We start from the raw sequence: 23543 nt of genomic DNA on the forward strand, positions 1-23543 counted from the left end.
CATGAGGGCAGAGATCTTCTGGTCCCCTTTTGCAGTTAAGGCCTAAGAAATTCAAAAGCTTCTCAGGCTTGTATTGCTGATCCAGGCTGGAGCTCAGGGCGTTTCAAGCCAGAGTCCAGTGTAGAAGATGGCAGGGGGACGGCTTCTTAGGTGTGGAGCCTGGGTTGCTCCACAGAGATTATGCTGAGGCAGTCCCTCTGTAACTGAGGCCTGCTGTCATCTGCTTGATGGTCCTAGCATTGGAGCAAGGGATCAACACGTGCATCTCGGGGTCTGTGCTGGAGATGGAACCCAGTCCTCAGGTGTGAGGCAAAGGCTCCATCACAGAGCTTTACTGACAGCCCTGTGTTGGGTCCTGTGAGTTTTGTAGCTGGTCTTGTTCTAACAGGATACCAATCAGATGCTCAGTGGGAGGAATCTGACCTGACCTCCCCTCACTGCTGCCTCTCCTCTGCCTGTCCTAGGCCCTGTTTGATACACAGAATGAACTTCGTACACACATCCCAAACTTCACCTTCAACCTGGGCTACTCAGGGAAATTCTTCCACACAGGTATGTATGTGGTGGTTTATCCCTGCTCTCCGCACAACTGTTTTATTTCTCCCAGCCTGCCACCTGAATTGCTGTTACAAGGGCACCAGATATACTGTGTGGGAGTGGGGAGTGACTCCAGAGTCCGTGGTCCACAAGGAATGTCCCAGCAGAGGGCATCTGGGGACAGTAATAGCAACAACAAGGTTTCCATACGCTTGACAGCCTGTGCAGTCCTGGGCTATGTATCTTCTTCCTCCTGTCTCCTCATCACCCTTACCTTTCAAAATGATTTCCACTTATAAAGATATTAGTTAAATTAAAAAAAATGCTTAGTCAGATAGTGGCAGCTCATGCCTTAATCCCAGCACTTGGGAGACAGAGGCAGGTGGATCTCTGAGTTTGAGGACAGCTTTATCTACAAAGTGAGTTCCAGGATAGCCAGAACTCTTACACAGAGAAACACTGCCTTGAAAACCGCACAAAGCCAAAACAAACAAAGCTTTTATTATATTTTTATTTTTTGTGTATATACCTATGTATACATACGTTTGTGTTCATAATGAGTGGAGGTCAGAGGACAAGTTGGGAATTGATTTTCTCCTTCCGCTCTCTGGATCCTGGGAACTAAACTCAGGTTGTCAGGCATGGCCTTTTCATTCCATTTCATTGTCATTGCGTGGCAGAAATGGATAGAGTTTTAAGAATGTTCCAGAAATATGTAGCATAGAAAGTGAAAGCACAGATGACTGTCCTTCCCCAGCCTGACCACCAATATCATGCGTTTTGTTTGCAGTAGCCGGGATGAGGTTGCGGGTTCTTCCAGGTTCTTCACATGCTGGGCAAGTGAACGGGAACCAGGACTACAGCCCTCAGTGAGGATGGTTTCTGGAGTTCTAGGCAGGGCCATCAGAGTTGGTAATAGACACTATGCCACTGCCTTAGGTACCGATGCCGAGGATGCTGGGGATGATCTTCTGCTGTCCTACGTGAAAGAGTTCTGGTGGTTCCCCCACATGTGGAGCCACATGCAGCCCCACCTATTCCACAACCAGTCTGTGTTGGCTGAGCAGATGGCCCTGAACAAGAAGTTCGCTGTCGTGAGTAAGATTCCCTAGGGGACAGAGCTGGGGGGATCAGGGGCTGGGCTGGGCTTCACTTGCCTCTCAGTGCCGTGCAGTTCAGTTTCATAGATGTGTTTCTGTGCCAGAGCCTGGGGTGAGCTGCCCTGGTAGCCAGTGTCTCCTGGACACCTCAAGAGGGCAGGCCCTCTTTATAGACAGGAAACTAAAGCTCACCGGGCCTGGTGGTACATGCCTGGAATCCCAGCCTTTGGGAGGCAGAGGCAGGAGGATCAGTTGTGGCCAGTCTGGGCTACATGAGACCCTGTCTTAAAACAGCAAAAAACAAAGCCCCAAATCAAAGAAACTAAGGCTCAGGCTGTCACCTAAGGACTCATGCTGAGGTCTGTTTATTTCCTGGGTCCAGGGTGGGACCTCTGGAGAGCTGGCAGAGTTACTTAAGAGAGGTCTACACAAAAGATCAGCTTGGACACACTAGCCAAACAGGAGACAGCGGAACATGAGTGCTCTGAGCTAGGTGCCCGGCGTTTGTACTGAATGAGAGTCAGAGCCGAGTGGTGATGACGCACGCCTTTAATTCCAGCACATGCGAGACAGAGGCAGGCGGATCTCAGTGAGTTTGAAGCCAGCCTGGTTTATAAAACGAGTTCTAGGACAGCCAGGACTGTTTCACAGAAAAACCCTGTCCTGTTTTCAACGCCCCCTGCCCCCCCAAAAAAAGATAGTTTTGGAACACTCAAGTTCTAGGCTCATTTTTTTTTTATTATTAACCAGTTGGAAATTAATCTAGGCTCATTTTTGCTAGTTACTTGTTTTGAGAATCTGAGTCCCTTCCTTTCTGTTCCAGGCCTCAGTTTCCCCATCTGCATGTATGGGCTGAGACCACATGCCCTGCCATTTTAGCCTTTGATTTTTGATTTTTGTCTTGTATTCTAAAAAAGAGAAACAAGGTCCAAAGGGAAAGGCCCCCATTCTCATCCTGCCTGGGTCATCCTCTCCCCAGGAGCACGGCATTCCCACAGACATGGGGTACGCAGTGGCACCCCACCACTCCGGTGTGTACCCTGTGCATGTGCAGCTGTACGAGGCCTGGAAGCAGGTGTGGAACATCCGTGTGACCAGCACAGAGGAGTACCCCCATCTGAAGCCCGCCCGCTACCGCCGTGGCTTCATCCACAATGGCATCATGGCAAGTGGCTGGGAGGGTCATGGTGGGCATTGTCATTATGGGGCTGCACACTGTGCTAGGAGGCATGGCTGCAATTGGCTGACTTGGGGGTTTGGAGCCAGTTTCTGCTGCTGTTCTGCCTCAGAGGTTCCATCATAGGGAGAGCAGATTGCTGTCCTTAGCTTCTGTGACCGGGTCAGGAAAGCTTGCTTTCTTTGTTTCTTTTTCAAAGCACATTTTCATTTGTGTGTGTGTGTGTGTATGTGCATGTACGCCCAAGAGTTGCAGGTACCTGCAGAGGTATCAGATCCTTCTGGCCTCTGGAGTTACAGGTGGTCGTGAGGTACCTGACGTGAGTGCTGGGAATCACGTGCAGGTCCTTCCTCCATCCTTCCTTTCTTTATTTATTTTGAGATAGGGTCTCATAGTCCAGGCTAGCCCTGGGATTTGTGTTAACTCTGGGCATGAGGTAGTTATGAGACATAGACGTGTTCATTCCCTGTTCTCAGGGCCTGGTTTCCAGAAGGAAGACAAGACAACATGTAGTCACATCAGTTCATGCCTGCTAGTAGACTAGCTGAGGCTCTGAGCTCCCGTGGTGCTGTGTTAGAGGGTCAATTGCTGCAAATGGAACAAATTTCCATTTTACTTTTGGATCTGTTTCTTTTGTAGAGAATAGCAATGAGGTATAAGGCAAAGATAATGGTTCACCTGGGCACATTGCAGGCTGCAGAGCCCTTGGAAAGGACTCCCAGGAGTCAGGGCTTTGTGGCCTCATAGGGGAGCATCTTTCCAAGGAGGCTCCAGCCTTTGTCCTGAGGAAGCAGCCTTATTTTCTGGACCATGACTGGAGATACCATGTCCCATTTACCACTCCCTCCTAGGTCCTCCCTCGGCAAACCTGTGGCCTCTTCACACATACCATCTTCTACAACGAATACCCTGGAGGCTCCAGTGAGCTGGACAAGATCATCAATGGGGGCGAACTCTTCCTCACTGTGCTCCTCAATCCCGTGAGTGCTCTTCAGCCTAGGGCCAGTATGAGGGAGGATGCTGACAGCCTGTCTGTATTCTAGGAGGCTTCCTGAGCTGGGGAAGAGTGCATAGGTTGACATGGGGCCCAGAAACTGGTAGGTCCACTGTCCAGTTGTGGTGCTGGCCTCCTCCGTTGTGTGGCCCAGACAAAAGCACGGGTGTTTTCTCTTTTGTAATTCTGCACTTCTATATAGAAATGTTAGCACTTTATGTTCTCTTTCTATTCTTTGTGTGTGTGTACATGCACAGACACATACATGTGCACACCACACCTGTTTCAGTTGGACCTTTCTGGGCCTTTTTTTTTTCTTATTTGTAAGTGGAACCAACTATTCTAACATTATAAAATGTGTTTTATTCCCAGCCTTGTGAACTGCATGTTCTTCATATTCCATGTAAACTCCCCATCCTGATTTATAAAACAGTGCAAATAACTCCTGCCCAGGCTAGCTTCCTTCCCTCAAGCTGTCACTTAGACCTGGGTTTTCCTTGGCTGAACATAGCTCAAGGTCACCCAGTTTGTTGGTAGTCCCAGTGTACCTTCCCCTGGGTGTCAGTGGCCAGTAACGGGGGTGGGGGTGGGGCTTTGGGTGGCTCAGAAGCTGAACCAGCCTCACCGCCCTCTTCCTTCCCCGAAACAGATCAGCATCTTCATGACGCACTTGTCCAACTATGGAAATGACCGCCTTGGGCTATACACCTTCAAGCACCTGGTGCGCTTTCTGCACTCTTGGACCAACCTGAGGCTGCAGACGCTGCCTCCTGTGCAGCTGGCCCAGAAGTACTTCCAGATCTTCTCTGAGGAGAAGGACCCACTATGGCAGGTGGGCAGAGTGGCAAGGTGCCTTGCTGCAGCACCATGCCTTCTGTTCTCAGGCATAGGCCCAAGGCGCAGCCGTCACACTTCACACTCCCTCAGCAGTGTGTGCACACTCCTGGGCACACATAGGTGCAATATGTTTACACACTGTGTATGCTCCTACCCCTTCCCATAAACTCTGCGCATACACACTCATGCGCAGCCTTGGAAAAGAGCCTTTAGGAACTGTGGGTAAGGGCTGGAAAAATGGCTCAGCAGTTCAGAGCACTGGCTTCTCTTCTAGAGGACCCAGGTTCAATTCCCAGTGCCCACATGGCAACTCACAACTGTCTGTGACTCCAGTTTCAGGGCACTTGGCACTCTCACACAGACACATATGCTGACAAAACACTAATGCACATTTATGAAAACAAAAACAAAAAACTTGGGGTAAGACTAGTGTAGACAAAGTATATAGAGAGTCTGCCCTACCTAGTGGCCATTCATGCCATCTCCTTCAATTGCAGCAGGCTCTAAGCTACTAGTAAATGGGCTGAGGGAAGGTTTAGGGCAGTCTTTGGGAAAATCTATACTGGTACTACTAAAAATTGGAGGCTGAAGCTGGACTCAGGCCAGGGATCCACACACTTACTCCTGGGCCAACTCTGGCTTGTGGTGTGTCTGTGTAAAGAAGGCTTTGTTGGCACCCAGTCACGCTTCTTGTGTGCCTGTCTGTGCCACTTCTGTGTCACTGCAGCGGAGACCTGAGAGTACTGTAAGCCTACCGTGTTTACTAAACATTTCCCAAGGGGTTTATTCTGTCCCGCAGGGCAAGTTTGGTGAACCCTGGATTCAGGCATAGCCTGTGCAGTTAAAGTCAACAAATGCTTGTGAGTTCCTGTTAGTGATGACCACATAGCTGGCCATTTGCCAGGCTTGATGGGATTATAGCGCTAACCAGAAATGGTCCCTATCTGTCACAGAGTGGTATTGGAAGGTGAGGATGCAGCAAGAGCACAGGGTGGTTAGGAGACACGTACCTGCTGGACAGTTGTGGCGCATGCCTTTAGCTCAGCACTTGGGTGGCAGAGTCAGGAAGATCTCTGTGAGTTTGAGGCCAGCCTAGTTTACGTAGTGACTTTCAGGCCAGCCAGGGTTACATGGTGAGACCCTGGTTTCAAACAAACAAACAAACAAAGACATAGCCACATATGGAGGGAGTTCATTCCTGGTCCTTAGGCCTCCCTCATATCCTTTCCATTGCTGTTTTAGGATCCCTGTGAGGACAAACGCCACAAAGACATCTGGTCTAAGGAGAAGACATGTGACCGCTTTCCAAAGCTTCTCATCATTGGCCCCCAGAAAACAGGCAGGTCTCTTGACCCTTGACCCAGCTTCCCCTGTGCCTGTTAGTTCAGCCATAGAATTCTGGGGACCATCTTGATTGGGTCTCAGTCTTAAGTATTCTATCTCCTTTTACCAGAAATGGGAGCAACATGGGGACAAATATGAGTTGTCTGTCTTTGTGGGAGCAGAGAGCAGAGGAGTTCGAACCACAGTCTCAGAGAACACCCCAGCACCCTAGGAGTCTCTGAGACAAGGCAGGAAGGATATCTTGTTCATCTACTTTGCAAATTTGAGCAGTGCTAGGTAAAACTGGATCAGGGCAGAGGACTGTGATCCATTAGTCATGTCTGTTGGAAAGACACACTCGCATGATTGCTAAGCATTTGCTTTCCACTCAGTTCTGTAAGGACAGGTAGGTGTTCCTTTTTATAGACAAGGAAAGTTCACTGACTTTCTGCAGCATGGTTGGGAAGTGATAGTTCCAGGTCTTGAGACCTGATCTGCAACCCTGAAGCTTCACAGTCGCCAAGCTTCAGAGTTTCTCCCTGGTGTGCTGTTACACAGAAAGCACCCCAAGAATGAACAAAAGGTCCCCTCAAAGAGGAGAAGGGACCATGGCGGAGAGACACCAACAAGAGGGGTAGTGGGCCTGGACTTCCTGGCTTCTGGAGAGTTCGATACTGTCTGGGCATCGTGCCCCATGCCTGTAAATCTTGGCATTCTGAAAGCCGAGCAGGGAGATCTTGAGTTTGAAGTTGCCTGCTTTACGTATCAGGACTCTGTCAAAAAGCAAAGCAAGTGAACAAAAACCAGCAATAAAAAGAAGTGAGGAGAGCAAGAGCTTCCTGTGACCAAACCCTGAAGGGTTGGCGCTTCCTTTTCCCTGGGCTGTTCCCAGAGCTAGAAAATACAAGCAGGAAGCGCCTAGTTCTGAGGCTCTGAGGAGACAGCAGGTAACTGGGCTGGGAGTGAGGTGGCAAGAAAGCCTCTGAGGGCGAGTCCTTGTTTAGCGGTGAAGAATCCCGTGATAGATGCAAGGTATCCGGGAGGGGAGGACCCAATAGTTGTATATAGACCTTACATTTAAGGTCTGCATTTAGTGCACCTTTTATTATACTCATGAGGGAACTAGACTCCAGAAGGGAAGGGATTTTCCCAGTGACTGGGAAAGACAGGCCCAGGGTGTACTCTTGTCTTATTGGGGGCTGGGCTGAGGTCTCAGCTGTCCCCTCTCATAGGCACCACGGCTCTCTACCTGTTCCTGGGCATGCACCCGGACCTCAGCAGCAACTACCCCAGCTCCGAGACCTTTGAGGAGATCCAGTTTTTTAATGGCCACAACTATCACAAAGGCATCGACTGGTAAGTGGCCTCTGTCTGCAGCAGGACAGGAAGGCCATCACGGAGCCAGCTGGAGTGGCCATTGTGATCACAGCAGGAAGCAGCTGGTGCTTGCTCACACGCAGCTGAAGTTCCTGTAAACAGGGACATGGCTCAGTGACCGTTGAGTCATGTTGCCACAGTGTTGTGACAAACAGGACACTGGATGAGGAAGCCCTTTGCCCAGGGTCAGAGCTAGCTTGAGTGGGCATCCAGCCCCTCCCTGGCTGCCTAGAAACAGAATCCTCAAGGAGGAAGGGTTGCACCCATGTGACTCGTCTGCCAGTGACAGTCGGGTATTCTGACTGGCTTTTCCTATGCCTGTGGCCGTCTGCAGGGAGAGGGATTCCCATGTGTTTCTAGGAGCTCTCTGGGGCAGTAGATTGACACTTCCCACCAGAACTTTCCCAAGAGGGCACCATATAGGAGGCTAGCATGGGCTGCTGTCACCCTCCAGTCTTTCCATTTGTAACTTTCCTGCCTTTTATAAGTCTCGTGTGAGCATGTTCTGCCATTATGCATTACTGATTAGTGGGTTCCCTGGGTGCAGAAATTATGGGACTCTGTGTTTGTCTTTTGATTTCTTTTTCACATTGTTTTCTTTCATTTGCCATACATCATCTGTCCATGTTTACCCTCCTTTCAGTCTACATTCCTGACTCTTACCTAAAGCCCCTGTGGCCAGATGTCTTAGTGCAGGCCAGTGTTTTGGAGTTCTAGAAGGAAATGGGGGTGAGCCACTGCACACTCGCATGCACACAGCATCCAGTGGGCAACTGTGGGGATACTTCTGCCAGGGAGGTTAAGGAGTTGATTGCTGGATACTACAAGCTTAGGAAACAAGTTTTCTGAGCATTCTCAGGTCAGGTATTACAGATGGAGAAAGTCAGGCCTAAAACAAGAGAGGCTGACTTCTTGGCCCCATTCCCAAGACTGGTTTTACAGATAGTCTGGGGTGGGGCCTGAAGGTCTGATAGGTCCTAGGGGATTCTGTTTAAAGGTCCTTGGGAACATTGAAGAAATGTGAACTTTCAGTTAGGATGTACTTCATTTCCTTTTCAGTATCTCCAAGAGAGTCTGTTCTGTTTGGGTGGGAGGTAGGACCTTAGATGGAAAGCTGTGCTCACCCTCAGCAGTTTAGAGAGAGGAGGTGGAGTGGCTAAAGATATCAGCAGAACACTACCCCAGGCCCAGAGGTGGCCGAGGACATCCATCTCCTTGGACTTGTTCTTCCTGGATGCGAGTCACTCCGAGCCTAGTTTGTCCCCAAAGAAGTCAGGGCCGGCAGGTTATCTGTGGAGCTGCATGGTCCCCTCCCCATGCCTCACAACCCACACTACAGTTTTTTTTGTTTGTTTGTTTTTGTTTTTTTGCTTTTTGAGACAGGGTTTCTCTGTAGCTTTGGAGCCTGTCCTGGAACTAGCTCTTGTAGACCAGGCTGGCCTCGAACTCACAGAGATCCTCCTGCCTCTGCCTCCCGAGTGCTGGGATTAAAGGCGTGCACCACCACTGCCCTGCTTCCACACCACCCTTTTAAGAATCTCCAGGTCTTTGATTCTAAGATGCCCACCAGAAAAAAATGAATTTGGGATAGGAGACTGCCAAGTGGCAGTTCCTCCCAAAACCCCTATCAGAGGCAAGTCCTTGCTGCGTGGAGCAGTGCACTTTGCTTCATTTTTGAGGAAATTCCACCTCAGGGATCCCCACCCTGTCACTGCATTCCTAGGGTCCCTGGCTTACGAGATTTGGCCTTAAGCCCTGCCCCTGGGCTTCCTACAGGTACATGGAGTTCTTCCCTATTCCCTCCAACACCACCTCTGACTTCTACTTTGAGAAAAGTGCCAACTACTTTGATTCAGAAGTGGCACCACGGCGGGCAGCTACCCTGTTGCCCAAGGCCAAGATCCTCACCATCCTCATCAATCCAGCCGACCGAGCTTACTCCTGGTACCAGGTGAGTGGGTTGGGGCTGTGTCCCCAGGAAGGGTGTGGATCTATATGACATTTACCCAACCAGCACTGAACAAGCGCCACTTGGTGGGCACTCGCCTGGTGTGTGATGCGTCTGGCCTGGTGGTAGTGACAGGCAGGATTGATATCGAATGTCATCTTCTACCTGCCCACTCCAGGCTTTACCAGGCCCTGCCTTGATCTCTGATAGCCATACAAGGCAGAGGCTGAGTGGACTCAGAGACAGCCTAGATCCCCAAAGCAGCCGTCTGGTTAAGCTTGCTATGGTTTCCTACCTGTGAGGGGTAGTTGGGAGCAGGGACTCAGGTGGGATAAAGCCCTCCTAGGGTGATCTAAGAAGGCAGCTCCCACCTGTGATGCAACATGAGCTGTAGACAGCGACCTCCCTGTTGCCGTGGCAGGTGTGTGCTCCAGGGCTTCCTGAGTTTCTGTGCCTGGCTAGACTTCTGCGTGTATTCCACTGGGCTCATGGGAATGCTTTTCACCCTGGCATGGGGCTAGGAGGGGTTTCCTCTCCTGTCCTCCTGCTCCTTTTTGGGAGTACACCACACTGCAAGCACCATGTCTGAGTCTGAGCAGCCTTGGTGCCTGAGACTACGTTTCTGGCTACGTGCATCAAACCATCAGACTGGGTTTGATCTTCATGCTGTGGGGCAGCAGGGCCTCAGCCTCTGGTCACCTGGGAAGTACACACTGTCCTGGCCGGGGAGGCTTCTTCCCGCCTAGCCACTTTCAGTGGCTCTTTGCCACCTTCTGAACCTCCTTACTTCATGCTGTAGTGGCTGCTTCCTGGGGCCTTGCTGAATCCTGTGTCTTGTACAGTGTTTTTCTTTTCTCTTGATTTCTTAGAACTCTCATCTTGAGCCTGTGGTTGTGAGAAAGGAGCCCCCCTTCTCTTGTTCTTTAGGATGCTGGTTCATCCCTTGTCTTGCCATTTCCAGGGCCTTTGTCTTTATGGGAAGCTCAGAGTGCAGCAGGCAGTGTCTCTTTCCTCTGTGGGTACATCTGCTTCAGCACAGCGTGGGTAGCTAGAAGGCTGCTCATGTGCCCTCTCAGTCCTGTCTGGTGGGCATGACGGAACAACTTTGCAGCCTCCCTTCAACTGTATAGCAGTTTTCTATAAAGCTGACAAGGGTGTGTGTGTGTGTGTGTGTGTGTGTGAGAGAGAGAGAGAGAGAGAGAGAAAGAGAGAGAGAGAGAGTGTGTGTGTGTGTGTGTGTGTGTGTGTGTGAGAGAGAGAAGGGGGAGAGAGCAGGGCTTCTTTACTCAGCTTTCATGTGTAATGGAGTTCTTTAAAGGAACGGAACCTATGGAATGAATATGTATATAAAGGGTTTATTGGATTGGTACATGATAGAGTCTGAGTAGTGGCACACTGGAACGGCTAAGAATTCAGCATTTGGAAGCCAGAGGAAATGTAGCAGCAGTGGTAGCAGCAGCAGGGTAGATGAACTTGCCAATGGGAGTGAAAACAGATACGCAAAAGGCAAACTTACTCTTCCTCTTTTTATCAAGGCTGCCGCTGGGAGGTACTGCTCACATTTAGGGCGGGTCTTCCCACTTCACATTACTTCATCAAGACAATCCCTCGTGGGTATTCTTTGCCTCTTGCCTGTTAGTTGATTTCAGATTATGTCATGTTGGCAACTAAGATTCACCATCACATGTGGCATTTTGAATACAGGTCTTATACACCTAAGGCCTTTTTCTTTCTCCTGTCGATGGTCTGGGGAGTAAGTGCTATAAGGAGAAAGAGGCTGCTTCATTTTAGGAGGATATCAGAAGGTACTGGGAGGAGAGGAAGGGAACTGAGCTGTCTTCAGAAAGTAAGGAGGAGCAGAGGTTGTTCTGTACATTTATATACGTCACTGCCTGCCTCTCCTGCCTTGGACTGTGCATGATTCTCGATCAGAGTCAGTTAACACGGGCAAGTCCCTGGCCTCTGACTTCTGAGATCTGCTGATGGCTTTACAGGTGGGTCAACCTGACATTTCTCTCTTCTATGATTTCTGTCCATTCAGTGTCTATCAAGGGCAATGTTGCTTTTGGTGGAAGAGACTCTCATGTCCTTTCTAGTAGGTGACACTCTGTTTCAGCAAGGATGGTGGCTTTGAATGCAGGGCTTGAAGCAGGTATTTTCTTCTCTCCTGCATTTGTGAATATGGTTGCATTTTTATCTTATTAATTGCTTTTTATCAATAGTCATTTTCTGTATGTTACAACTGATTCTAGTTTTCCATTTTATAAAGGATATGTCAAGGGTTTTCTTGTTGTTTGGATTTTAGTAAATTGTTGTAAAAAGGAAAAATGAGGGCCGGGGATTTAGCTCAGTTGGTAGAATGCTTGCCTAGTGTGTACAAGGCTCTGGGTTTGAGCTCTGCACTGCACAAAACTAGATGTGGTAACACGTGTCTGTAATCTTAGTGCTCAGAATGTAGGAGAATCAGAAGTTCACGGTCACAAGGCCATCCAATGCTATCCACAGTAAATTTTAGACCAGCATGGATTATATGAGACTGTGTCTCGAGAAATGGGAGTCAGTGTAAAGAAAACCACATCGATGTTGATACTTGTTGGTTAGCAGGTCCCTGGAGTGGCAGGAATCTCAGAGACTATGCCAATTAAGAGCATTTGGGAAGTTGGTGTATTATATTTCCTAGCTTGCAGAGATGTAGAACCTGGGACTCTGGGGTTGATGACTCTTTGATCTAAAGCAGTGAGGCAGAAGCAGGACATCAGCCTAGGCCACCAGCTTGCTTCTGTTCCACCTGTGATGCATTCATCTTCTTCCCTTGCCTGCAGCACCAGCGAGCCCACGATGACCCAGTGGCCCTAAAGTACACCTTTCATGAGGTGATCACAGCTGGCCCTGATGCATCTGCAAAGCTGCGTGCCCTCCAGAACCGTTGCCTGGTCCCTGGCTGGTATGCCACGCATATTGAACGCTGGCTCAGCGCCTTCCATGCCAACCAGGTAGCTATCTGCCCTGCCTCTTGGGAAAAGGAGTGGCCTTAGTTTAAGGGGACCTGGAAAGCCCTGTGGGGGACTAGGAAGGAGGAGGAGCCAGGGTGTGGTGGTGGAAGGGAAGCCCGAGTGGAGGGTCGGCAGGGTTAGATCACAGGACATCTTTTAGAGAAGCCTTGAAGACTGGAGCAGAAGAACAGTGTGGGCTGGAGGCTTTGCAGGAGGCTACAATAGGTGTCCTGTAGGGATGTGAGGAGCAGGGATGCTTTGCTAATAGCTTAAACTCTGGGAAAGAGCAAGATGGAGAGCAGGCAGTGAGCAGGGACTGAGCAGGGATACCTTTGGTAGAGGATGTCAGGAGTAGGAAGTAAACTCGGGATGCTCAGGACCCTGTGTTTGTAGCCAGGCCATTCCTGCTGCAGTGGGCATGGACAGTTTGCTACTGGGATGAAAGCAAGTCCAGCTAGCCTTTTCCCCTTTTCTTGTCTCAGATCCTGGTCTTGGATGGCAAACTCCTGAGAACAGAACCTGCCAAAGTGATGGACACGGTGCAGAAATTCCTCGGGGTGACCAGCACCGTTGACTACCACAAAACCTTGGCGTAAGTGTTGCTTTGAGGCAAGTGTTGCCATGAGGCAATTTCCCTGGTCCAGAGTGTGGGCCAAGGAAATAGAGACTTGAATGACTGGGAGAGACCTAGAGTTGCTGTAAGTTAGTAAGAGAACATGCGGCTCTTCCCTGATGGTGACTCTTAGCAGAAAAGCAAATGTTAAGATGGCTTAAGTCATTCCAGTAATGCTTTGGCCTTAGGTAAAGGGAGTGATGGATCTCCTGTGCTCAGCCCAGCTTGGAGGAATCTCTTCAGTGCAGTCTTTTGTCTCGGTGAGGTAGCTCCCGCAGTAAGCGTCAGCCTGGGTTCCAGGGGCTGTGTTACATCCAGGTGGCATGTTCAGTCCCAGGAGGAGTCCCAAGAGTAGGAGGAATAAACTTACCCTCATTGGCTGCTTTCTTGGGAGTATTACCTCTTCGCTGTTAAGGATACTGGAGGCAGGAAGCTACAACACTCCTGAGCGTAGGCTGCTTCGTTACTGATAGAGGTTAGGACCAAATAGGACCATCTTGACTTGTTTCCTTTATCTCTGAGTTCTGTGCCTTTTGACAAGTCCTCTGGGTTCTGGAGCCTCCACTTGTTGTTCTGGGGATAAGGATAAGGAGGTTAACTCCCGCCTCCCAAGACTGATGGATTGAATGAGAAAGTATGCGTGGTGCTCTGGGCTCCACGCCTGGAATGTAACATGTGTTTTCTTTGTGACTACTGCCATCTTGAAATGTGGGGGTTAAAGAAATCTTGGGTTCAACACAAAAATAATCAGGAAATCCTATTCTACACTATTAGGGGTTGCTCAGAAAATGTCTCTCAGGATTCTTTGGGACTGGAAAGAGTCCAGAGGGGTTATGGGAAGAACTGGAGCTGCTTAACCTGGACCAGAGTGACTTAGAGCATTGAGGAGCCTTTCCTGGGAGAAAGGCAGTATACCCCAGGCAACACTTGAGCTACCAATGGCACGTGTCAGCCTGCAGAGTCACACTGCCAGGGAAGGCGATGTCCTGCACACCAGGACAAGGACATGGCCTTGAGGAGGGAGACCAGACCACTCACCCTTGGGCTTCCACCCTCTTCAGGTTTGATCCAAAGAAAGGATTTTGGTGCCAACTGCTTGAAGGAGGAAAAACCAAGTGTCTGGGCAAAAGCAAGGGACGGAAATACCCAGAGATGGACTTGGATGTAAGTGGGCCGAGTGGGAGGGATCCCTCTTGGGGAGGCCTTTAAACCTTTACTCTTGACTATGGCAGTGACCTTAAGACCTCTTGCATAGTAGTCTATCTCTAGAGAAGGAAATAGGCGTTGGGCCCTGGAGGTCAGCATCACTTTAGTCGAGTAAGTGTTTATTACCTTTTAGCAAGGGTAGCACTGTGGGTTCCATGGGTAAAGCAGATACTATGCATGTCCTCCACACAGTAGGAAGCCGAGTTCAAGGCAGGGGTGCCGACACAGGGCTGTGGTTATGGGGGAGGGGACCCCAGGATTTGGACCTGTGAAAGGGAGAAGTAGGCCACCCTGTAGGGAGAACACTGTGTGAAAGCACATTCAGGGAAGGTCACAGATTGTATCTTCCTTTAGTTTTGATGAATGTTTTCCTCGCTCTTATGGGTTTGACCTTGGGTACTATGTTTTGGTGCTCCTCCTACACAAGCGTTTTCTCTGGGGGCTTCTCTTTAAAGAGGATTGGGACAGGATAGAGTGTGGTGTTATGGAGGGGGTTGTGTTTTTGCTGGCATGTCGCTCCTGACCTGAGCTTCCTTCCCATTGCAGTCCCGAGCCTTCCTAAAGGATTACTACCGGGACCACAACATCGAGCTCTCTAAGCTGCTGTATAAGATGGGCCAGACATTGCCCACCTGGCTGCGTGAGGACCTCCAGAATACCAGGTAGCCTCGGCCACCACAGCCAGACAGAACGCTTGTGTTAGCAGGGATGTCCTGCCTCACACTGAGCCAGACTGACCTGCCGAGAAGGGTGCTGGGCCCGGCCAGCCAAAAGCAACGAGCAATACCCTGCTAAGGCCCATGGGGCCGGAAGCCCAGGCAGATCTGCAGCGTCTCCGAGCATCTACTGCTGAATGTGTGGCCTATGGGATCTCTCTGGTACCAGAGGTCCGTTCCGTTTGCAGCTGCCCTGCCTGGGGAGACCACTTCCTATTGGTGGAAGGTCATTTCCTGGTAGGAGGGGTCCTGGAGATTCTCTCCTGTCCCTCACTGTGTTCTGCCATCCCTGCCCTTTCCTTGGTCACATTGCCCCCTGCTCCAGCAGGTTGTCCCCTCAGTATTAGCTGCCATATTTCCCTGTCCTCCAAGCAGTAAGGGAGAATAATGCAGCTGGGCCTTCTGCCCAACTAGGGAGAAAGACTGGGCATGTCCTTGTGGGTTTTGAGCCAGTCTCAGCCAGGGATTAGCTGGACGCCCAGATGCACTCATTGGATTGGATGTGAGGGTGGCCATCTTGAGAGGACATATGACATATTTAATATTACCACATCTCTTCTTCCCTTCAGGGGAGAGACTCTCTGGTCCCGGTAGTGCCCACCTAGTGCTCTTGGTCTCTTACAGGCCCTGGGCCACTGCCATGCCACTGGGCCTGGAGACATGGGCCTTAGCCCTGCCCTGTTCACCTGGGTGAACTGTGGTGTTTCCTGTGGTACAGGCTGAGGCGTGTCAGGAGTCTGCCAGTGTCCGTGCTCCCGTGTATATACATCACTTTACAGTCACTGCCTCGGCCCAGCAGCCTGTGGCCGAGGGTCCCCAGAGACCCCCCTAACCTCCCAAATACTAAGAAGCTAAAGTATTTTAATATTTTGTGTTTTTTTTCTTGGTGCCAGAGTTTATACCCTGGGTGCTGGGGTCGCACTGTGTTTTATATATATATATATATATATAATGTGTATATATATATTATATTTTTTTTTGGTTGGGTTTGTTTTTAATTAAGTCATACACAATGGTGGCAAGCCCTAAAGGGTGTCATATCTTAATGCTAGAGAATGAGTTGGAAGGGAAGGCAAATGTTTCTGCAAGAGTCTAGGCCTCAGGAAGATGACCAGCAGGGTCCTTTTCCCCTCTCCCACAGAGGGAATAGAGATGGTAAGATGGAAAGGAAGACCAACTCTCTCCAGGAAGTCTGGGTTTACAAGCCTAGTGGCCCTGGGGTGTTTGGGCCACAGGGAAAAGCTGGGCTGGGGTGGGAGACTTGAGGCCCTGAGCTGTCCTCCCCCCTCACATGGTGCTAGGTTGGGGGCTGCCTGGGAGGGGGTTGCCCACAAGGACCCACAGAATTGTCTCTAGACCCTGCAAACACAGGGTCTCTGACTGTTTTCTGTTTGGGTTCTGTTCCTGTCCCCCTTTAACAATGTGAAGTCACCGAGGTTGGGCTGCCTTTCCCTGACCCCCACCCCCAACTGCCAATTCAGTATCTCCCAGGCATCCGGGACATTCTGGCACCCTGGACTTGAAAGGGTTCCGAGATGGGCACGAAGTGGGCACAGAAATGGGAGGTGGCCTTGGTCAATGTCACAGAGCTGTTGGAAGCAGTAGCAAGAGCTAAATGCAGGCCCTGATTCTGAGCCCAGTGCTCTTCCAGTACCACACTGCCTCCAGGCCCACTGTGCTCCAGGGCTCTGTATTTTCCTCAGTCATAACTGTGGTCATTCCAGGACATGGGGACAAACCACTCTTTCCCAGCCAGGTGCCTTTGAGCCTTCCCCTTCCAAGACCTGCACACTGCTTTCCTGTTGTGTTCTCTTGCCTCCAGGGTCCATCCATCCTGGTGACAGGGCTGTCTGCATTCTGAACTAGTCTGTCCTTGAGCTTTCCACTAATGTGGAGAGTGTTGCACGCTCAGGGGAACCTGCTTGCGTGGTTTTGGTGTGCAAAGCACGTCAATCACATTTCTCCTTGGGGTCTTGGGGCCTGTGGATCCCTTCAATACACGGTACCCGAGGACATGATTGAGTATGCTCAGACACCCTGCCAGCAAGCTGGAACCAGACTCCGAGTTGTGCCATTAGCCCAACTTTCCACCCGTCAGTGAGGATGGCACTTGTATCCTGAAGGTCACTGTCTGTTGGGACCCTGTGAGAACTGAGGTAGGGTGGTTGGAGTAGCCCTTGCATAACGTGCAGCTCCATTAGCCTCTGCCTCTGGCTTCAGGTGAAAACAGGCAGATTGGAGACCTGGCAGACAGAGGAGATGCTCTCTGTGGTCTGTTCCCTTCTAAGACCCTGGAGACTGCCATCTGCTCTAAGTCTGTAGATTATTGCTGCTACTATGTCCCTTCTTGCTACTGGACCGAGACTCCGCCCCAGCTTGCAGCTATTGGGTCTTGGAAAGTAGATAAGTTTGTCCTAAGATCTCTCAACTAGAATGACTGGAAGCATTTGAAAAATCAAAAAAAAAAAAAAAAAAAAAGAGTTTGAGGAAATTCACTTCAATTGTTCAGGCCATTCCCTCATCCCTTCTCCAGTCTCTACCAGCAGCCTTTGCCTTATGGGTGCAGATCATCTACAACTGCCTCAGTCATTCCAGGTTCTAGCGCTTTCTATGGGGCAGGCACCTCTGAGGGCATGATGTTAAAATGGACCTTTTCAAACCCTGATGTGTGAGCAGTGGGCGCTTCTGAGTCTGCTGACTTCAGTGGAGGAAAACTGGCCTGTCTTACCCTGGAGCCCACGGACATGTCAGGGGAAGAGCCAGTTCAGAACCGTCTTATCCCAGTGTTGGGTTCTGAGTGCCAACCACCCTTCATCTGGACTGAAGGAGGTTAGCATTTGCCAGTCTGTTTTCTTTCTCTGTACATTTATGTATTTTCAAAGTGAGTTGCAGAGACTGTTTATCCCTGTTGTTGCCCTAAGAGGTAAGGGCCTTCTGCCAGATCAGCCAGTGCCACAGCCGAGATAGTAGTCCCATCCTCACTAACAACTGCTGTCTAGTCTGTATCCAAAGGTCCCCTACCCCACCCCCCAGCAATTATACCTGGTTTTAGATTGGATCCAGTCAGGGCAAGAACATTGTATTTTATTAAAAAGCTTCTTTGAATTCTAAAAAGGTTTCCCTCTACTCATCTGATTTTTTTTTTTAAATGTTTGATTTTTGTTTGTTTGAGACAAGGTCTCATTATGTAGTCTTGGCTAGCCTGGAATTTACGTGTAGAACAGGCTAGCCCTGGAACTCATAGAGATCCACTTGACTCTCAAGAGCTGAGATTAAATGTGTGCACTTACCAGGCCCAGTCCAAAATGGTATTTTGTTTGCTTTATTGAGACAGGGTCTCACCATGAAGCTCTGGCTGTCCTGGAAATTACTATACGAACCAGCCTGGTTTCAAACTCAGAGATCCACCTACCTGCCTCTGCCTCCCAATTGCTGGGATTAAAGGTGTGTGCCACCACTCCCAGCCTTCCAAAGGTATTATTTTTTTAAGGCCAGAGGGTCTATTGTCACATAGAAGCCCCACATTCCAGATCCACTTGTTTCCTCCTAGTCCCTTAGCCCAATGTTTTCAAGGTAGTTTTGCTTTTTGTGCTAATGTGGCATTTCTCTCCTGCCAAGGTGCGCCCCCTCCCACCACCATCTGCAGAAAGGGCCAGATCAGCTTGGAGGAGGAGAAAGGGCTCTCTGATGAGGCAGCATCACATTGGGGAGGGTCTGAGGGCAGTGCGGAGTGGGGTGGCCTGTGGAACTACCCCAGGGAGGCCAGGCTGGGCACTGAGTTGTCAGAATGAGTGTATACAGCGTGGAGGAGCTAGGCTGCCCCATGCCAAACACAGCATCCTTGTTTCTTCGACTCTTTCCTTTTCTGCCTTTGTTTTGGTGTCCCTGCTTCTGTTCTGTGGTTCAGGGATCTTCAATTTCTAGATGGTCCATGTGCACTGGAGCAGAAATAAGACCTCAGGCTATGACAGGAAGGGCTAGATGGAGAAAGGCCTCTAGGTGTGAGAGGAGCAGCGGTACAGCGGGTAGTCATGTGACAGGCTTCCTCCCCAGGCCTCAGCTTCCCTTCCATACAGTGAGATGGAGGCTACAGCAGGGATTTCCACATGCCCATGCTAGAATCAGCTGTACTCTGTAAAAAATGAGGTTAGCTGTTTGCTCCTTATCCCTCACCCCCAGGCCTTCCATGCAGTGCTGGGTTGAGGTTGTCTGGCTCTTGGCTTGATGCCCTTGCCAGCTCTGAGCAGGCCAGGCAACGACCATGTGTGTCCACTCTGCTGAGGTCCAACAGGAAGGTCAGGGGACTCTCCCCACAGTGTTTCTGCCTAAGAAGTTCATTTCTCCCTCTTCTCTCCCTGGCCTGGAGGAGGCTATCAGAGGAAAGGGTTTTCTATGACTGAGCTAGCTTTTCTTACGGGCAAGAGGGCTCTTTTTGTAATTCATGCATGAAATTCATGTTATTTCCTGGGGAGAGAAGAGGGCCAACTGAGTGGGGTGGGGGGCACGTATGGGAAGCAAGCAGAGGGTTCCTTCCCTGCAGGGGTGGGAAGGGGTTGCAGGGGGCATGCTACCCAGCTCACCTGAAGAGGGCTCTTGAACCAGCCGTTTTGGGTTGTGTTAAATGTGGGAACTTTCCTCCATTAATGTCCAATCTTGAACTAACTGCTAATAAAATGGGATTCTGTTTGTACCTATTGGTCCTGTTTTTGTGTCTGACCTTTGCCTGCAGAGTAAAGTGGAGATGGGGAGGTTTTCATCATGGCTCATGTTTGCTCAATTTGCATCCTGATTTGGTCAAGATAGACCATGTCCCTTCGTTCTAAATCTATGCCTTTTCAAATGCTCCAGGGCAGCCATGTGATGTCTCAGATGACCAAGAGCCTTTGGGCACAGGGTTACCAGAGTGCTAGGTGTGGCCACTGTCCCCAAAAGACCCTCAAAGACTAGAGATGTTTTTGTCATTTATTTCTTTCTTGACTAGGGGCATGCCACTTTTACTTTTTGATTGGTAGTTCCCTTGTCTTTTAGGATATGAAATGAGTTGGATTTGCTGGCCTCACCTAGAAAATGGGCCTGGGACGCATATTCCCAGGCCCTGACCCTAGAGACTGACCTCCAGCAGGTATGGACAAGGCATTTTGAGCAAACTCTTCTAGGGACCCAGGCTCAGACAGAAGGTTTCATAGGTTCCTCATTATCCACAAAAACAAACAAACAAACAAAAAAACCTTAGGTAAAATGATTGTCAAGTACCTCCTCCCACCCCTGCCGGCCTTGAAAATATCCTAGTGAGGACCAGAGTCTTCCCAGGACAGAAGCTCTGCCCCGATGTCTGCAGCAGGAGGCTAGGCCCAATCCCAGAATCCTCTTGGGAAGTGGGCATTCCGTGTGCCTTGTCCAAACCCACTCACCTAGAACTTCTGGGAGTAGGAGTAGGATCAAGCAGTGTGTATTCAGGGAACTCCCTGCTACTCAGAAAGCTTTGGGACACTGAGTCAAGCTCCCAGGTGTATGCCAGAGAACACCCTCCCCTCACCTTGACAGAGGGCAGGTGTTCTGGACATATCTGGGAGGAGAAGGGAGCGCACCAAACTCCGACCTGCAGGAACCTCATGGGTTGGCCAGCAGCAAGTGTAGCGTGTATCATGAGACACACCGCTGTCCAGAACGATGTCCTGTGCTGCCAGGAGCAGACCCAGTTGGTATGGTGCCGATGCCATGCCTGTGCCTGGAAGACACAGAACCGGAAGGGGCTAGGACAGCTGTGCTCTGCTCGGAGCAAGGCTGAGGTTGTGCTGAGCAGGCTCGGCTCAACCTCACCTCATGCTGTGTCGGAATTCTAAGATTCCTTGAAATAGGAAAAACAAAACAAAAACCAAAACTGAAAAACCTTGCCCGGATGTTTGTAGTTGTGCAATACCAAAAGCTTGGTGGTGCAAGTCCATCAGATCCTCTACCCTTGACTGAAGCGTCCACTCAGGAAGCCAGTTAATCAAGTGGCCCAAGCTCCCGGAGGACACAGTTCCTTGCAGAAGTCAAGTTTAGTCTCTTACACTTTGATAAACACCGTGACCAAAAGCAACTCAGGGGAAAGGGGTTTACATCAGTACTCACCTTATAGTCCACTGCTTGCTCAGTCTACATATATGCCCGGGACCACTGGCCTAGCGGCAGTGCCTACAGCAGGCTTGGCCCTTCCACAGCAAACGTCAGTCAAGAAAGCATGCCACAGGCTTGCCTATAGGCCAGTCTGATGGGTTTTCTCAGCTAACCCTAGCTTGTGTCAAGTTGACAAGAGAACTGTCTCACCAAACACAGCTGAGCCCTTGCAAACTTGACACACAGACCCATTACTAGTAAGTCATAACCTTTCTTTTCTTGCCCCTAAGATGGCAGGTTAATGTTAAAATCACAATATAAAAACATGTCAACGTGGGGGCTGGAGAGATGACTCAGATTTTAAGAGAGCATTGCCTGCTCTTCCAAAGGTCCTGAGTTCAATTCCCAGCAACCACATGGTGGCTCACAACCATCTGTAATGGGGTCTGGTGCCCTCTTCTGGCCTGCAGGCACACACACACAGACAGAATATTGTATACATAATAAATAAATAATTAAAAAAAAAAAACATGTCAACGTTTAAAAGGCCCAGAGTCTTTAAAAGTTCAGTCTCTTTAAAAAACCCAGTCTCTATAAATAAATAAATTCCTCCTCCTCAGATGACTCTAGCGTGTGTCAAACTGACAAAGAACTAACAACACAGGTAGTATGTTTTATAAGAGTCATTGGTAGAGGATCTGTATGATGTGACAGTCAAGCACTGGGACCTGAGTTTGGTTCTCAGAGCCCATGATTTCAAACAAACAAAACAACGGAAAGACCTGGTCATGGTGGCGTTTGGTTGTAGTTCCAGTGGCGGGGAAGCAGACAGGTGGGCCCAGGGCGTTTGCAGACCAGCCATCAGGCTAAGGAGAGACTCTCCGAAAGACAGGGTGCTAGTGGCTGAAAAACAATAACCGATGTTGTTCTGGCTGCCATGCACACGCATCTGAATACACATTTGCACACATGTACACCAATTACCTCAGCCTCCAAGTCTTGGGCAGTTTCCTCATGACCATTTATGTAACAAGAGTATTAGAGTGTTTTTCCTGGGGATAGAAATGTGTCTCTCACCAACACAACCACAGTGGCTGCTTCAGGAGGAGGGAGGGTTTTCTACCGGGACTTTAACTTCTGCTGAGACATCACTTGCAGAATCAAAACTCCAGCGGAAGCAGGAAAGGGGACTCAAGACAGCTTGACTTGGGATGGTGCTTTGGGGACCAGTGCTGCCCTGAACCCAGCCCTCAGCCTCCTGGGAAGGGTTCTGCAGCACCCAGGGTGCTGGTGGAGGACTTGTTAATCTGTCCTGAACACTTGCTAAGAACCTTTGGCTAAGAGTCTGACTGTGACTGCTGGCAAATCAGCTCTGCTTGGTGTTGGCCTTTAGGAGTTGATCATTGCTAAGAGTACACACTCAAGGTGGGCATGGTGACTCATGTCTCTCACACCTGCACTGGGAGCTGAGGCAAGAGGATTGCTGTGAGTACATGGTCATCCTGGGCTGCATAGTAAGTACTCACCGAAATAATTTAGGAGTATTTAGGAATAACCGAAAGCAAGCAAGCAAGCTGAATTTTGGTATGTGTAGGGTGCAGTGTAGGATGTATCCAGCAGGGGGCACTCTTAGCTAAGTTTCTTGCACCTCACCAGCTGGGACTTGTAGTTAATGTGAGGCAGATTACACTAAGGCCCACAGGACATTAAACACATAGGAAAATTCTAAAGGATCCTTCCCGCGTGCTGGTCAGGCACTCTGCTCCTGGGAGTGGTCCTCTCGGTACTTGTAACAGGGCCTTGAGGCGGATGTTCTCACCGTTCTGTTACAGATCCAAAGTCTGAGGTTAGATGGCTGATAGGACGGCTGACTACTGTCCTTGGTCCCTGAGATGCCCCAGCCCCAAGTCCCCTCTGTGATCGTGCCTCCTGGGGCTGAGGCTGGGGAATAGCCCTTGTCTGCCGAGAAGAAATGCGCAGTGTCCTCGGGACAGAGTGGAACAATTCCCTGTGCTTCACTCTGTTCCTCCCAAGGCTGGCCAGGCAGTCCTGGAATGGACCGCCTTGGGTCCTTAAAGATATATACGTTCTGGAGCCTAAGTAGAGCTAACAAAAGCATAGCAGGATGTACTAATACTCATCCCCGACCACTGCTCCAGTGCAGGCCACCACTGCTGGCTTTGTAGATCTTTCCAGAATTATTTTACATGTGTGAAGAGCTAAGTAAACAGACATCTCCCACTGGTGTGTGCTCTTAGTGTTCTTTTCCCATTCTTTTCCACGGAGCCCGTGGGCACCACTGCAGGGCAGTCTACAGCTGTGCATGGAGGCAGGTGGCAGGGCTCCTGCTCTGTCCACCTTTGGGAGCACAGAGAAGTTGGCACATGCCCTCCCCAGCCTTTGCCCCGTTTAGGGGATGCTCTCTCTTATCATGTGAAGGGTTAACTGTTAGCATAGCCATCAAAACATTCCAGGAGGGTTGATCTGATCTCAAGTCTGGGCAGATGTTGGCCGTGTGGCTTAGCGCAGGTGGCTTGGCTCCCCATCTGTAAACTATGACGTGACTAAGAGGAGCTAAAATGGCCTTCTGGAAGGTCTGAGGCATCTGAGCACGAAGAACTCA

At 49.9% G+C, this 23543-nt stretch overlaps 1 protein-coding gene across 6 annotated transcripts in view; it reads left to right on the forward strand.

Moving 5' to 3' along the window:
* The window catches only part of Ndst1 (N-deacetylase and N-sulfotransferase 1), a 61009-nt gene extending 41498 nt beyond the window's left edge, over positions 1 to 19511 (forward strand). For 5 of the 6 annotated variants that reach the window (XM_085699814.2, XM_085699813.2, XM_048419019.3 and 2 more), the window contains exons 4-15: positions 465 to 552; positions 1477 to 1631; positions 2617 to 2802; positions 3666 to 3794; positions 4458 to 4640; positions 5888 to 5984; positions 7201 to 7324; positions 9122 to 9296; positions 12116 to 12286; positions 12769 to 12878; positions 13961 to 14063; positions 14652 to 19511. In XM_085699814.2, coding sequence (XP_085555940.1) covers positions 465 to 552; positions 1477 to 1631; positions 2617 to 2802; positions 3666 to 3794; positions 4458 to 4640; positions 5888 to 5984; positions 7201 to 7324; positions 9122 to 9296; positions 12116 to 12286; positions 12769 to 12878; positions 13961 to 14063; positions 14652 to 14771 — 1641 coding nt within the window. In that variant the 3' untranslated portion in view covers positions 14772 to 19511. Of the gene's footprint in view, positions 1 to 464; positions 553 to 1476; positions 1636 to 2616; positions 2803 to 3665; positions 3795 to 4457; positions 4641 to 5887; positions 5985 to 7200; positions 7325 to 9121; positions 9297 to 12115; positions 12287 to 12768; positions 12879 to 13960; positions 14064 to 14651 lie in introns of those variants that run through there. The other variant, XM_048419031.3, reaches the window with a different exon arrangement.
* The last annotated feature ends 4032 nt before the right edge of the window (positions 19512 to 23543 follow it).

This window comes from Myodes glareolus, chromosome 13 (genome assembly GCF_982192425.1).
Source record: "Myodes glareolus chromosome 13, mMyoGla1.1, whole genome shotgun sequence".
In the NCBI taxonomy this organism is placed as follows: domain Eukaryota; kingdom Metazoa; phylum Chordata; class Mammalia; order Rodentia; family Cricetidae; genus Myodes; species Myodes glareolus.